This window comes from Ostrea edulis, chromosome 1 (genome assembly GCF_947568905.1).
Source record: "Ostrea edulis chromosome 1, xbOstEdul1.1, whole genome shotgun sequence".
In the NCBI taxonomy this organism is placed as follows: domain Eukaryota; kingdom Metazoa; phylum Mollusca; class Bivalvia; order Ostreida; family Ostreidae; genus Ostrea; species Ostrea edulis.
Genome location: NC_079164.1, coordinates 101142617 through 101156082, shown reverse-complemented (window position 1 = coordinate 101156082; position 13466 = coordinate 101142617). Strand labels below are relative to the sequence as shown.

General features: G+C 36.3%; 1 protein-coding gene across 5 annotated transcripts; it reads left to right on the top strand.

Moving 5' to 3' along the window:
- The first annotated feature begins 701 nt into the window (after positions 1-701).
- On the top strand, positions 702-11508 carry LOC125669760 (MDS1 and EVI1 complex locus protein EVI1-A-like). Of its 5 annotated transcripts, none has more exons than XM_048904506.2 (4): positions 702-922; positions 5447-5546; positions 8746-8854; positions 9087-11508. In XM_048904506.2, the coding sequence occupies exons 1-4, from the start codon at positions 850-852 to the stop codon at positions 10971-10973; spliced, it is 2169 nt and encodes a 722-aa protein (XP_048760463.2). In that variant the 5' UTR covers positions 702-849; the 3' UTR covers positions 10974-11508. The 5 variants fall into 5 exon arrangements, with proteins under 5 accessions (XP_048760463.2, XP_048760496.2, XP_048760482.2 ...); XM_048904539.2 differs by having other exon boundaries at positions 703-922; positions 5452-5546; positions 9087-11507; XM_048904525.2 differs by lacking the exon at positions 702-922 and adding an exon at positions 3398-3676 and having other exon boundaries at positions 5452-5546; positions 9087-11507.
- The last annotated feature ends 1958 nt before the right edge of the window (positions 11509-13466 follow it).

Sequence of the window (13466 nt, the reverse complement as noted above, 5' to 3'; positions counted from 1 at the left end):
GCAACGGGTAGTACCAGTGGTGACTGACCAAGCAAAGAGGAAACTAACAGATATGTACAGATAATGTTATTCCCTGGTTTGTCATTCTGTGTTAATTGTCAGAAATACGTTGTCACCAGAAGTACACTACGGAAAATTCCCCGCTGGTTTTGACTCAGAGAGGAAAATCATTACGTGATTTATCAAAACTAGCAACACATCAAATTTTCATAATTAGATTATATGTTCACATAACCTGAGTCTTCCAAGCAACACTTAGCCTCGGTAGTACCCATTCCCTGCTTGTGTATATTTACTAAACAAAACAACAACAACAACAACAACAAAATTAAATAAAAACAAGAAAGAAAGAGAGAGAGAGAAAAAAAGAAATATGAACAAGTTTTCCGTTGCTTTTAAATCTCCTCATTAGAGTTAACGACAGCTATCGATTCTCACTACAGAGTGAGAAGTTGTAAAATTGATTCCTAAATTAGTTAACACTTTTCCAGGAACCAAGCTTCAATTAGAATCGTCAGTATATATGATTGTGTTGTGTAAATTGTAATTTATTGTAATACCAGAAAACACAAAATAAAAAGTCGTGTCATCTTTGGGCAACACTGATTGGTTAATCAGATTTGTCAATCAAGCTCGGGTGAGATGTTGTCTGTCAGTGGTTCTTTTGTTCCACGTGACAGGACAAGATCGTAATCACAGAACCGTACGCAGTAAGCGTGAACTCTCCGGATAGCGAGGCGATTATTCACTTACCTGTTTCTAGAACTGATATCTAGGTTCAGATTGACGAATTATAACGGATCTTTCACTTACCTGAACTCTTGTAAAAACAGCATCTCTAACTGAAGCATGATTTTAGATCATTCTGACATTAGACCACCAGAAGAAAAGAACCAGAAAAAAATCCAGGGAAAGTCAGTGGGTAAGTTTTTTTTTTCTAGTCTAATTCATCATTTGTGTTCATGAAAAGTTTAATATTACTGTAAGAGATTTATGAAATTTAGTTTAAAATTACTGTAAGAGATTTAATTTACTCACTCATAAAAATGTCTTTTAACTGTTTAATTTTGGATAACATATATTACATGCATATAGACAACATTTCAATAAATCAAATAATTTTTCTCCTGTAATGTTATATTATATTATACCTCAAACGAGGAGACTTAAATAGACTCGGCCTGCTGTCCACATTAAAAATGTCATGATTAGAGGATAATAAAAATAATGTTTAGATTAAACTATAATGCAAATAAATCAAATAAAAAATTCATTAAAAAATATAAAGAAAGGAAAAAACTACAAAAAAGCAAGCCGAGAGAGAGAGAGAGAGAGAGAGAGAGAGAGAGAGAGAGAGAGAGAGAGAGAGAGAGAGAGAAGTACCTTAAGTGAGTTTCAATTTCCCCCCTTTTTAAATGCATCATTTGTACAGCATTTATAACCTGACAATGTGAGATTCCGTTATTGGGGGGCGGGTAGGGGTAACTGTCATATATGGAATTCTAAGGACTTCCTTAAAATCTCTATTAACTCATCCGAATTCAAGTGTTCTGAATCGATAAAACTCCAAATCACTCTGTTAAATAATTGCTGAATAATTTTCATTAACTGTTACCAATTAAGACTAATTAGCGGTGAATTCCGTTCACAGTTGTTGACACAAGATCGTCATTGCGTAAAACATTGGCTAATTTGCCGTTTAACTCAGTTCGCTAGGGGTCAGCTCACCTGTCTATAAGAACACTGACAGTCGGACGGCGGGGGTAAGTTATCACACAATTTCTTAATACAGTTTTAAAACATATAAATACATACTGAAATTAAACATGGGTTACAAAAACTAGACGATATAATGTAGTCGATTAAAGAGCCCATGCTTATTGTTATTTGTACATTATGTACCAACTCTAAAATAAAATTTACTTACTACTTTCGTACTAATAATTCAGTTCCGATTCATTTTATAATGTTATTCAGCTTTATCAATCAGAATACATGTATTAGCTTGTACCTAATGTTCAATTATGTACACTTTTAAAAGCAATTTGCATGAAAAATATCTTCGATTTGCTTATGACAGCTTATATTCTTGTGTTTCAATGCAGAATTACATCTATTCCCCCCCCCCCCCAAAAAAAAAAAACCACACACACAAAAAAAACCAAAAACAAAAAAAAAAAAACAACCAAAAAAAACACCATTCACACAAACTTGTTCAGAAATGAAAAAAGTTCGAATAAGTGTTCTCCTTTTTTTTTCAATTGTATATGATAAGTGTATCTTGTTATCTGAAATAGATATATGAATGAAATCAATAAATCGCAATAGAGAATAAAAATAACTTTTAAAAAAGGATCCATTGGGTCGCAGATGTTTTAGAGTCGGGGGTCCGCATCTGTTAGGGTTATCGCGACCCGTTCTATCAAACGACCTTATCTCTTTTTTTACATGACTTCTTTTTTATAAACCCAAGTCCCTTCGTGGTGCATCGGGGACATGCACAATGCTTAATCGTTCAATAATTGCCGGTCATCTCCGGTCAACTTGACTTTATCCGTAGAAATGTTATTTGCAGATCACCTGTCACGAAAAATAAAATATCTGTCTCTACTGCTGCAGGATGCACTTAAAAAACTGTTTAGCCTATGTCACTCAAAATGAAGTACCTCCGATAACAAGACTGCAAGACTTCGATAAGAGATCTAGATAAGAGATCTTAAACGTTTTAGCTGCCAAATCTTTCTGCGGGTGACATAATTTACCTCAAAAACACCTTTACCTTTAGTTCCGAGGAAGTATGATATATTCAAATTAACACTACATGTATATTGGTCAGAAATATTGTTGAGGTGCGGAGGGACATACTCTGCTCGGGTGGACACCAAGGATCATGGGAAAGGTCATTTAATGCCGATCTTCTTTGTATCCCTAACTGACCAGAAGCTGACCTTCGCCTGAGTTTATTGTAAAGCAGCAAACTTTAAAAAGAAGTTATTACAACGAAGTGCACTAAGAACAAACTAATGAACATCTACAAATTAGCAGGAGATCGGTCAAACGTTTGAAACTGTTCACCCAACATATTACAATTCAAGTTTTTCATCGTGTGGGTGTTTTGTTTTTATCTAGTCTAAAAAGTAATTAAAACTTCGAGTTACTCCCTTTCGTGTATTGATGTAATGTATGACATGCAATAACGTGATACAAGTAGGACTTCTACTGAAGAAAAAAACAACAACCAGAACACAAAACAGTTCTAAGTACACACTTAGTGAATAATACGGTAACCCAAACTTCTGAGTACATACTCAATAGATGACACAGTGGAAGCCTTAAAGGATGACCCGAAAGTCAATTAGCAAAAAGTTGTTTCCTGTGGCATCGAAAAGGAAAATCTCCTACAACCCCGCATACAACACATAGTTAAGGCGTTATTCAAGGGACGAAAGTAATTGAAATCCACTTGAAGCAAGGCAAGATTTACACCTCTTATAAGAGTTATGATACTGGCCTTAAACGTCTGTATTAAAGTCAAAATATTTGACAAGAGCTTCTTAACGCTTTAACGTGTCATCGTCTCATCCCTGGAAATTTACTGTTTGATATCGTGGTGCTACTTCACAGTTTTGCTTTATTTGATGGTGAGATATAAGGCTTTCACTCCGTCTCACACAAGGTAAGTGGCGTTCGATACATATCAGCTGATTCGGCCCCGGTAACGGATACTTCGCCCCTCGGTTCCCAGAGTATTTAATCACGGGAGGAAAATTTACAGTTGAAATCGAAGAGAGGGGTGTGTTCAGATTTTTGTTCACTGCTGAATTACATTAAGAGAAATAGAAAAAGTACATGTCTAAAAAAAGGAAACAATTACAAAATTTACAAACGGATTTCGTAAGTGAAATATCGTATTTACACTTTGGCTATAAATTCTAAATCGCGAGAGCAGATGGCGCTCAACAATAAAATTTACAACAGTTTAATATGTGTTTTATGTCATCGCCCTTTCTAATATTTCACAAATGAAAGAGAGAACAGTTTGGATTGATAAACAAATGTGATAAGATGCTCGCAATCTTCAATGGCCTCAAATGAAAATCCGGAAAACCTAGAGCAGGTGTTGGTTTGGTTCTAATTGTTATGCAAACTGCGGGTTGGTGCATCTTCAGTCAGTATTATGCAGCAACAAGAGCCACCCTCTCCGATGTAGCTCTTCCCCATTAAACTGATCCAGCTCGCATCTGTCGGTACAATTACCGATTGAATTTCCTTAATATCTGAAAATAAAATACATTATCTTTTGGACGATATCTCCTGATGCCATGCACATTAATGTGTTAAACATATAATTATTCTATTCAGCTATAAGATAATATTTTATAAAATATCAATTTAGATGAATTTCATCAGCGCTTCAAAAATATGAACTGATCGTTGAAATGTCATTAAAATGAGCTTGCCGTGGTTTTATGAAGGACCCCGGAGACCCATATTGTCTTGCGTTTCTTAAACAGTGTGCCAGCTTTTCGTCATGTATAAATTACAAAATCAAAATCAAAAGAAACAATCAAACACCAAACTTAACAGTTAAAAAAACAAACATTTGGCTCCGTCATTCAGAGGTAGATGAACCCGACCCATTTCCATTTCAATTGTACCGTAGTCTTGTGCATTGATAGACTGATTAATTTTATTTTTTTGGTGTGAAAATGTCGTGTTTTTTATCCGAATAAGACCGGAAACAATGACCAAAAAAAGGAAGCTTTAGATCACGACACTTTGCGATTTAAATCAAACGTCTGTTGAAAACATTCAAATGTATGCGTAGAAGAGGAGGAAATAGTTTGTTTATAATGGTGAAACGTATGCAGGGGGAAAAAGGAGAAAAGATTTTTTACAACGGTAAAATGAAGGCGAATGTGTAACGACCCATTATCCAAAATCTTCTTTATTGATTGGAATTTGGCTGAGTCAATGTGACTCTTATTCATTATAATGAAGTAGCTCTGTACAATGTTTATATGACAACAGCCCAGAAGTGAAGTGGTTTTGGTATTGAAATGGCAGCATGAAACACAGGTATACAACTTGATTACGTACCCCTACAATACGTTACATCTGTCTCGCCCCGTCAGGAATACACCATTAAACTCCTCTTCACGACAAACCAGCATTTTCAATAACACTACTCGAATGTTTGTCTTTTTCCTGACCAGACCCTGACAGTTTTCTCTTATCTTTATGGCGCATCGTAAAGACCGAAAAATACAACCAGTCATGGCATAAAAACTTTCAATTGCTCTGTTTTAGTCTGGATGATCCGGGTTCTTTCATCTGATTAAGATAAGGTTTTCCCAAAATACTTCCTAAATTGTCAGTTTTTACATCTGAGAAAGGTACACCCATGCAGATATGAATGTTTTTACAATGAATGAGATTTTTGCAGGACAGACGTCTGAGGCCAGCGAGATTTTAAAGAAGAGAACAATTTTAGCATCAATGGATCGTGGTTCCAGAGACAGCTCCATCTATGGCGACGATTTGAGGTAAGTTGAAGACTGAGAAGGAACTCCATTGCTATATTCCATTTTTATTTTACTTGTAAAATGAAAATGTAAAAAGATACTTCGGTCTGTACTTACGCTTTGAATTTTGGGTTCTTACATTTTTTTTTTTTTTTGGCGTTTAATTCTTTATCAACGGGTTTGATTAAAGAACACAGAGACCGGGAAATTGAATCAGGAAACTATCATATTCGTAACCCAAGGCATTAATCATTGAAATCAAAGTGTGCCGTGAGAAAAATCATAACATTGTGAATTTCGTTTGAATTATATCAGATACCGAACGTTACAAATGCAAAAATTCAAAGCAACTAGAAAACGAACTACTTCAGATCATTAGGTATACATCCACGTGTATAGCAGTGAATAAATGGCGGGGGAGATTTTCAGGTAGTACTTATCATTTTCATTAATCACTTTTGAATCTCCATTCATCTTGATACGAGTTTGGAGATTTATGTTTTACATAAAAGGGTCCAATCAATTACATGCTATTGGTATACGGCTTAGTAAAACTGACTTTGTATGTTAAACCACCACATGCTTAAATTGACAGCATGTCATAAAGGGTCTAAAAGCATGAAAAGCCGAATTGCGATTTAACTACACTCGATTGAGTTTTAAGTGAAAACATTGTAAAGATTTTTATCTTGTCGTGCGACACATCAAAATCTGTTTTGTCATCGTTGCTAAAATCTTCGTCCGACTGACGTTTGTGTGGACGCGAGATGACGACAGGGCGACGCTATACAGAGATAGCTTGAGAGATACTCCTGTCATTTGAGTTGCGTGAACCATCTACCCACAGCAACTTCGTCTGAGCAGATTTATCTAGGCTTTATTCCGTTATTATTAAGTTGTCAATGTCAGATTTGTCGATCCGTTGTATTCTGCTTGGGTCCATTCACTGCTAAACAAAGCTACAAACAGCTTTCTTTGAACCAATTGGCCCAAACGACTGCAAATGCAGTGATTCCAAGAAGAGCTATTAAAAAAAATAGCTGTCCATGGTTGATAAAGTACGCTGGACCATCTTGCCAATATCTAGTCTCGTGTGGCGTACTAAAGAGAGGGGGAAAATTTTCCTTTCTGAATTTTCATTTTTAATTGAATTCCAGACCGATGATCATATTAATCAAACATCAAACACGAATGCTTTAAATTTCCAAGTCTTGTTTGACTGCCTTCGAAATACGAATTTCCTTTAGACATTAAAGCGGGTGCTTTACGATTTCATATATTTTATTTTTCTATGGTAAGAAAGCGTTTTCATCACTCACAAATTTAATTATCTGTAAATCATGTTAAACCTTTGAAATTTAATTAAAATACATGTATATATAGAAAATTCTTTACATCTAACTCATAAAAGGATGACTATGATGTTCAAAAGCCCAACATTCCTTGTGATCAGTGGGCTGAGGAAGTGCCCCTTGCTCAGTGCATATTCGGAAGTAAAATCAGGTTTGTTTATTATTTTGCGACATAGTTCAGCGCATCATTTTGCTTAGTACGGGTTAACCTTTGGTGTTTCTGATTACAAGGAATGACTTAGTATAAAACACGTGCGGTAGTCTTTCGTGAGTTCTCTTAATTACGTGCCAGGTCTTCTTCACGCAACACAATCTGGCCAACTTTAACCGCTACGCTATATCTAATACTAATCCCTTTGGATGAATTTCAAGTATATTTACAAAACATATAGTTTCTGCCAATCAAATCTTTAATCCACGTAAACACATTCCGAGGGACTGGAAATCGTCCCATCAGACCAGTTCCTTGCCTCTCCAAGGCTGACCAACCGTTGTGGAACAAGGAACCGACTATCTCCAGATGAAGATCGTCTTTCTTGTGATCTCCCGTGATGTGGGGGTAGATTAAAAACACATCTTGGGGGATCAGAAAGTCAGATATGTGACTATGATAAGTGAGATACATTTCATGTAATAATCCTGGTATTACAGCGTGCTTCGTACGGCGTGATTCACAATGCCGTGACAATTACGGAACATCATCCCCTGCACCTCAATCATCTAACGATTCAAACCGCTTCAGCAGATGTATCTGTTTTTCCTCCATAACAGATGGCAATCAAGAGTTAAAACATTTCATAGCAAAGGCCAAATAGAGTGTTCCTATTTCAATTCAGAAACTCTTAAAAAGTTTCGTTTGTAATATTATATCATAATCAAAACCAACAAATCATCGCATGTGGAAAAAAATTGGCATTCAGGTATTGACATTATTTTCATATAAAGTATCGGACTTTAGAAAGGAAACTAAGCTTTTATGTGTTTATGATTGGCACTTTTAGAGGAACCTCCAACTCCTGCCCTTATACGACATGCGTTCTCTCATTAGCTCTTGTAAATGTTGTCATTATCTATGTTAAGTTCACGAGTGCAATAGGAAAGTGTGGGGTACATATTTGCCACAAAAACTCTCAAGTTACTGTTAGAAACACATGGGCATATTGTTCTATTGTTGGAGAAGCGTATTGCTCAGTTGGTCTATGCATGATGAGACATGGTGTTTTTACCTAAGCGAGCACACCTTTGCTCCTAGATGAGTATGCGGCTCCATTTACCTGGCCAATGAGGGTATGGGGTGTTAAACGCTTCAATAACATGTCAATTGCTTCTTTTGGAAGAGTTTGTGCGCCTTTAAAGGGCGGGAGTTGGGATATGGAGTCAGTCGTGCTTTGATTTTCTTGGGTTAAACATGGTTCAGCCAAGGTAAATGTTTGTAGAATTGTTTTCTATTGTACATTGATTTATTACATCACGAATAAAATTCTTTTTTCAGATCATTGATATAACCGATATTTGTGAATAGAATTGGATTGAAGTTAATTTCAATTTAAAGTTAATTTAAAATATGTAAGAAATATACCAAAGTGTTAATAGGAAAATAAGATGTTATAATAACTTAAATGTTTTAACAATTTTTTTTAAAATAAGATTTAAGAACTTACAATATACATTTTGTATTAAGATATTTTTATCACAGAATGCTATTTATATTAGTGTTAATATATGCATGCCTATTTCATTTTGAAATGATACCTTCAAATAATGATGGATAGAATAAGTTTATGGTAATGTTAAAATTAATTTATAGAAATACATGTACTGATTGATATTTTGATGTTGTGAAACTTTAAAAACATTTTTATTTTCAGCGTAACAGATCTCGAGGAGAAAGATCGCATGGAAGCGAGTATCCGAAATTTTGAGGAGAAAGATCACGTAGACGGGAGTTTCCCGGCGGATGACACAACCAAACACAAGGTGATTAAAACCAACAACAACTGTGTGATATATAGTCCATTATTTTCATAACATGATTTATCCACCCACCTATAAAACAATGCTTCCCTTTTTTCCATAAATTTCGACGATTGAAGTAATGTTTTAATTCTTTTAAGCAAACATAATTTACCATTTAAACTTTTTCGAACGTACACTTTATTCGAATAGGTCACATAAAAAATTTATTTTGTTGTTTTATTACTCACGACAGGGAAACATTGAAAGTGGTAAAAAGTTCAGCTGTGAAAATTGCGATAAAGTTTTCACAGACCCTAGCAACCTTCAACGTCATATCCGCTCACAGCACATTGGAGCTAGAAGTCATGCTTGTGGAGACTGCGGAAAGACCTTCGCGACATCTAGCGGACTAAAACAGCACCAGCATATCCACAGCAGTGTTAAGCCTTTCCAATGTGAAGTCTGTCTCAAGGCGTACACCCAATTCTCCAACCTTTGTCGTCATAAGAGAATGCACGCCGACTGCCGCCAGCAGATTAAATGTAAAGATTGTGGACAAGCCTTTTCCACTGTAACTTCTTTAAGTAAACACAAGAGATTTTGTGAAGGTGCTATGAGGAGCGGGGTTCAACTTGGGTACAGTCATATCGAGAAACAAATGTCTGGTAACCCTGCAGTGGGTGTAGCTCCCCTGAATTCTGCGTTATTACTAGGACTGTACCGTCATCAGCCCACCTACCCGCCTTTCTATCAGCCGGTGGGTTCTACCTACCCCTCGCTATCAGGAAACTTTTATAACGACATACCGAAATCCTCACTGACAGCTATACCTCATAACATCGCATCGCCAGAAGAATTCTTCAAATATCACAAGGCTCGCATGTCGTTGGAGGCGTCACGTAGTAATACTGGTAGGAATTCGGTGGAATCCGACTCCTCTAGTAAATCTCTTACGTCACCGAAGAGCGATTACGAACAGTCTACTTCAGATATTGAAATGGATCACTATCGATCATCACCATCTAATTCCAAGGAAAGTATGACGGAACAAGACCGTAAGATATCCTCTAAGAGTGAGTCTGAGAAACACGTGGCTTTGGCCATCGATTCCCCTTTCGATATGTCCAAATCCATTAAACGAGAATCATCCATATCACCGTCTTCTCATAGCTCATTCTCTGAGGAAGAAAGCTCCGATCAACCCTTGGACTTGACGAAGAAAGCAAAAATTGAAACTCCACCTTCTGAAGGAACAAGAAGAGCTCACGTGTTCGGTTACCCAGTTTCTTCAGATCTTCCTAACTGTCTCACATTTGGAATGAACAGTCCATTTCTCATGCAGTCTGCATTATCTTCAAAGGAAACACATCGTTCATACTCCGATTTTTCACGGTATCTTCCATTTTCAAGTCTTGGTGGTTCACGATATGCCATGGTTCCTCAGCTTGATCAGCTGCAGAAATGTGATCCAGAGAGTCGAAATGTCTTATCTGTCAGTGGATCGTCCCCGGCAACTTTCGGACCGTTTACATTTCCGTCTGGAGGGGGCAAAGTTCGGGAGCGGTACTCGTGTAGATTTTGTGGAAAAGTATTCCCACGGTCTGCCAACTTGACCCGTCACCTTAGAACTCACACAGGAGAACAACCCTATAAATGTAAATACTGCGAACGGTCATTTAGTATTTCCTCTAACCTACAAAGACATGTCAGAAACATTCACAATAAAGAGAAGCCATTCCGATGTGAGTTGTGCGATAGATGCTTTGGACAGCAGACGAACTTGGACAGGCACCTGAAGAAACACGAGACGGGCGGTGTGGACATGCGAGATTCTCCTGTGGATCCCGAGCTTCAGGACAGCCGCCCAAGTTCTGTCGAGCCATCCAAGGACGTCCTTCTAGAAAATAATAAAACGGCCGACAAGTCTTATCCCAACTGCGCTAGTGATGTCGACATTGCAGAAGAGGAATCAGACATTGAAGTGGACAGTGAGTCAGATTTTGAAGATAGAAGTCACTCATTTTTAAGAACTGCAGTTACTATGTCCGAAAAGCCAAACAACGTGGACCGGGAGAAGACCGGGTTTGCGAGTAACCACCACCTTGAAATGCAGAAAAATATTGTGATTTGTCCATCGTAACCGTATCTGATTTAAATTTGTTTTGTTTTGTATTTTTGTTTGTGATGTTTACGTGATGCCATTGAAGACACTGTGATTCCTGGTTTATTTTCTAGAGTACAGATATCTGTATATACTTTTAGTCACGTTCTTTTGTATTATTTATTCACATAAGGTGTTCAGATACATGTATTGTATTGTAGTGCAATTTGATGTACCGTTAAGAAATGCCCTAATTGTAATATATTTAATCAAAATAGTGAAGCGTTTAATGGAAAGGTACATTTCAATTTTTTTCATAGTAATTTTGCAATGCCTATTTGCTTACCTGAATTACACAGTAACAATATTAGTTCCTTTAGTTCTCGTAGGAATTCGTGAAATTGGATTTCACCGAATTCTTGATTGATGAATCAGATAGAAATCATTGTAATTACAGATAATTACAGGGCTATTGTACATATATCCAACAGTTATATATGTACATCATTTCAGTGATAAGATTTTTATCACAATGTAAGATAATTTAATAAAATGAATGAAAAAAAAAATCATTTCTTGGTGTTCATTGAAAATGATTTATTAAATCCATTTGATGTTAAATGACGATATTAATGAGGCATAGGAAAATATTTCATTCAAAATATTCAAAGAATCAAAGACAGGATGCACAGCTAATGTTGCTGTAATTACTGGCATAACTTGAAATACTTGAAACAATTTCACAACACTACAGGTGATTTTTATTTCACAACACTACAGGTGATTTTTATTTCACAACACTACAAAGGTTTATAGATAATGCTGGTATACAAACTTATAAATAAACCACTCTATTAGTAATAAAATGTAGAAAATGAAGAGTCACTGGACAATAATGAAATAAGATATGTTTGCTGGTCAAAAAAGCTGTCTGACGTAGTTCATACCATTTATTGCGCCTTTACTTACACACTAATTTTAACTACGGATTACCCGATCAAGATATAGGGCTCATGGTGCGTGTGACCGGTCGGTCGACAGTGGATGCTTACTCCTCCTAGGCACCTGATCCCACCTCTGGTGTGTCCAGAGGTCCGTGTTTGCCCTTCTATTAAGTTTGTATTTTTATTGGATTTATGATATTAGTCACGGTGTGTTATGTAATGCTTTTAAGTCAATACCTGAACTTAATCATCATTTTGTTCCTTTGAAAAATATATGGTACATGTAAACTATGTGAGTTCTAGACATTGGAACAAGCAGTTAACAAATTCACACTCATTGCAAGGTTATATCCCTTCCCCTACGAGAGGAGAATAGCAAAACTTGTATTGGATGTAACGAAGGACAAATACGGACCCCTGGACATTCTGTATCAGAGGTGGGGTCAGGTGCCTAGGCGGAGTAAACATCCTCTGTTGAATGGTCACATCCTCGGTGAGCCCTATATCTTGATCAGGTAAACGGAGTTATCCGTAGTCAAAATCAGTGTGTAAAGAGCGGCCTAACATTTGATAACGAAGTTCCAATGAAGTTTTACATTTATCTCTCTGAAACTCGTAATTCTTAACCTCTTATATTCTTTTTATATCATTTGATATATTACCGGCCGCCTACATGTACAATGGAACGATCTCCATCACATACTTCTAAAACTTATGATCCAATAATTTATTCAACAGACAAGAAGGAAAAACTGGTGAAAAGTCAAACCTAGCAACTTTTAAAATCTCGATTGTAAATTCTGTTCTCGAGTTCTTCTTTAGCGCCATTTTCTTGTTCCCATAAAGTATCTTGTCATGTAACTGTCAATGGGAGAGATTAATGGCGGACTTCAGAGATCTCTATCTCTCTAAGTAGTTGTATTCTTGCGCTCCACTTACCCGTGATGACACCACTAAAGGCTGGTCAGAGATAAGACTATATTTGTAAACATTCTAAGCCTAGATTAGTAGCGCTCAGATTTAAGAGTCGATGGTTTTTGATTGATTCCGTGTTTTAAGACGGGAAGGCACAGTTTAATACACTTTATTGTTTTTACCATGATATTTGAATAGCAATTAAAAAAAAATAATTTCTTTAAGATGTTTAGATGACATTAATCTGTTAATGACTTTGGGTGACAAATGAAATATAATCTCAATAATTTGTTCGGTAAGAATCGTTGTTGTTTGTAATTTCTTTAAAATTTGTACAGACCTTTTCAGTGTTCAGATAATTTTTTTTCTTCAAATGATAAAGGTGTCATACATGTGAATTTCAATTCACATTTCAAAATGACAAAAGCACGAGGAATGTCAGGTACGGATATTTGTACCGACGTTGTGACAGAAATAGTAAGAAGCCAATCAATGTCATTCTCGAAGAAAAGGGTGTCATTATTATTACTATATAATTTTCTTCTTGTATGTATAGAAACAATGAAGCCCACGTTCGGTTTGAACATATTTTACTGTGTAAATACATAAGGTGATATAAAAAAAAAAATAACAACTTGCTAGTTCTTCTCTGAATGCACCCATAGCTATTTTC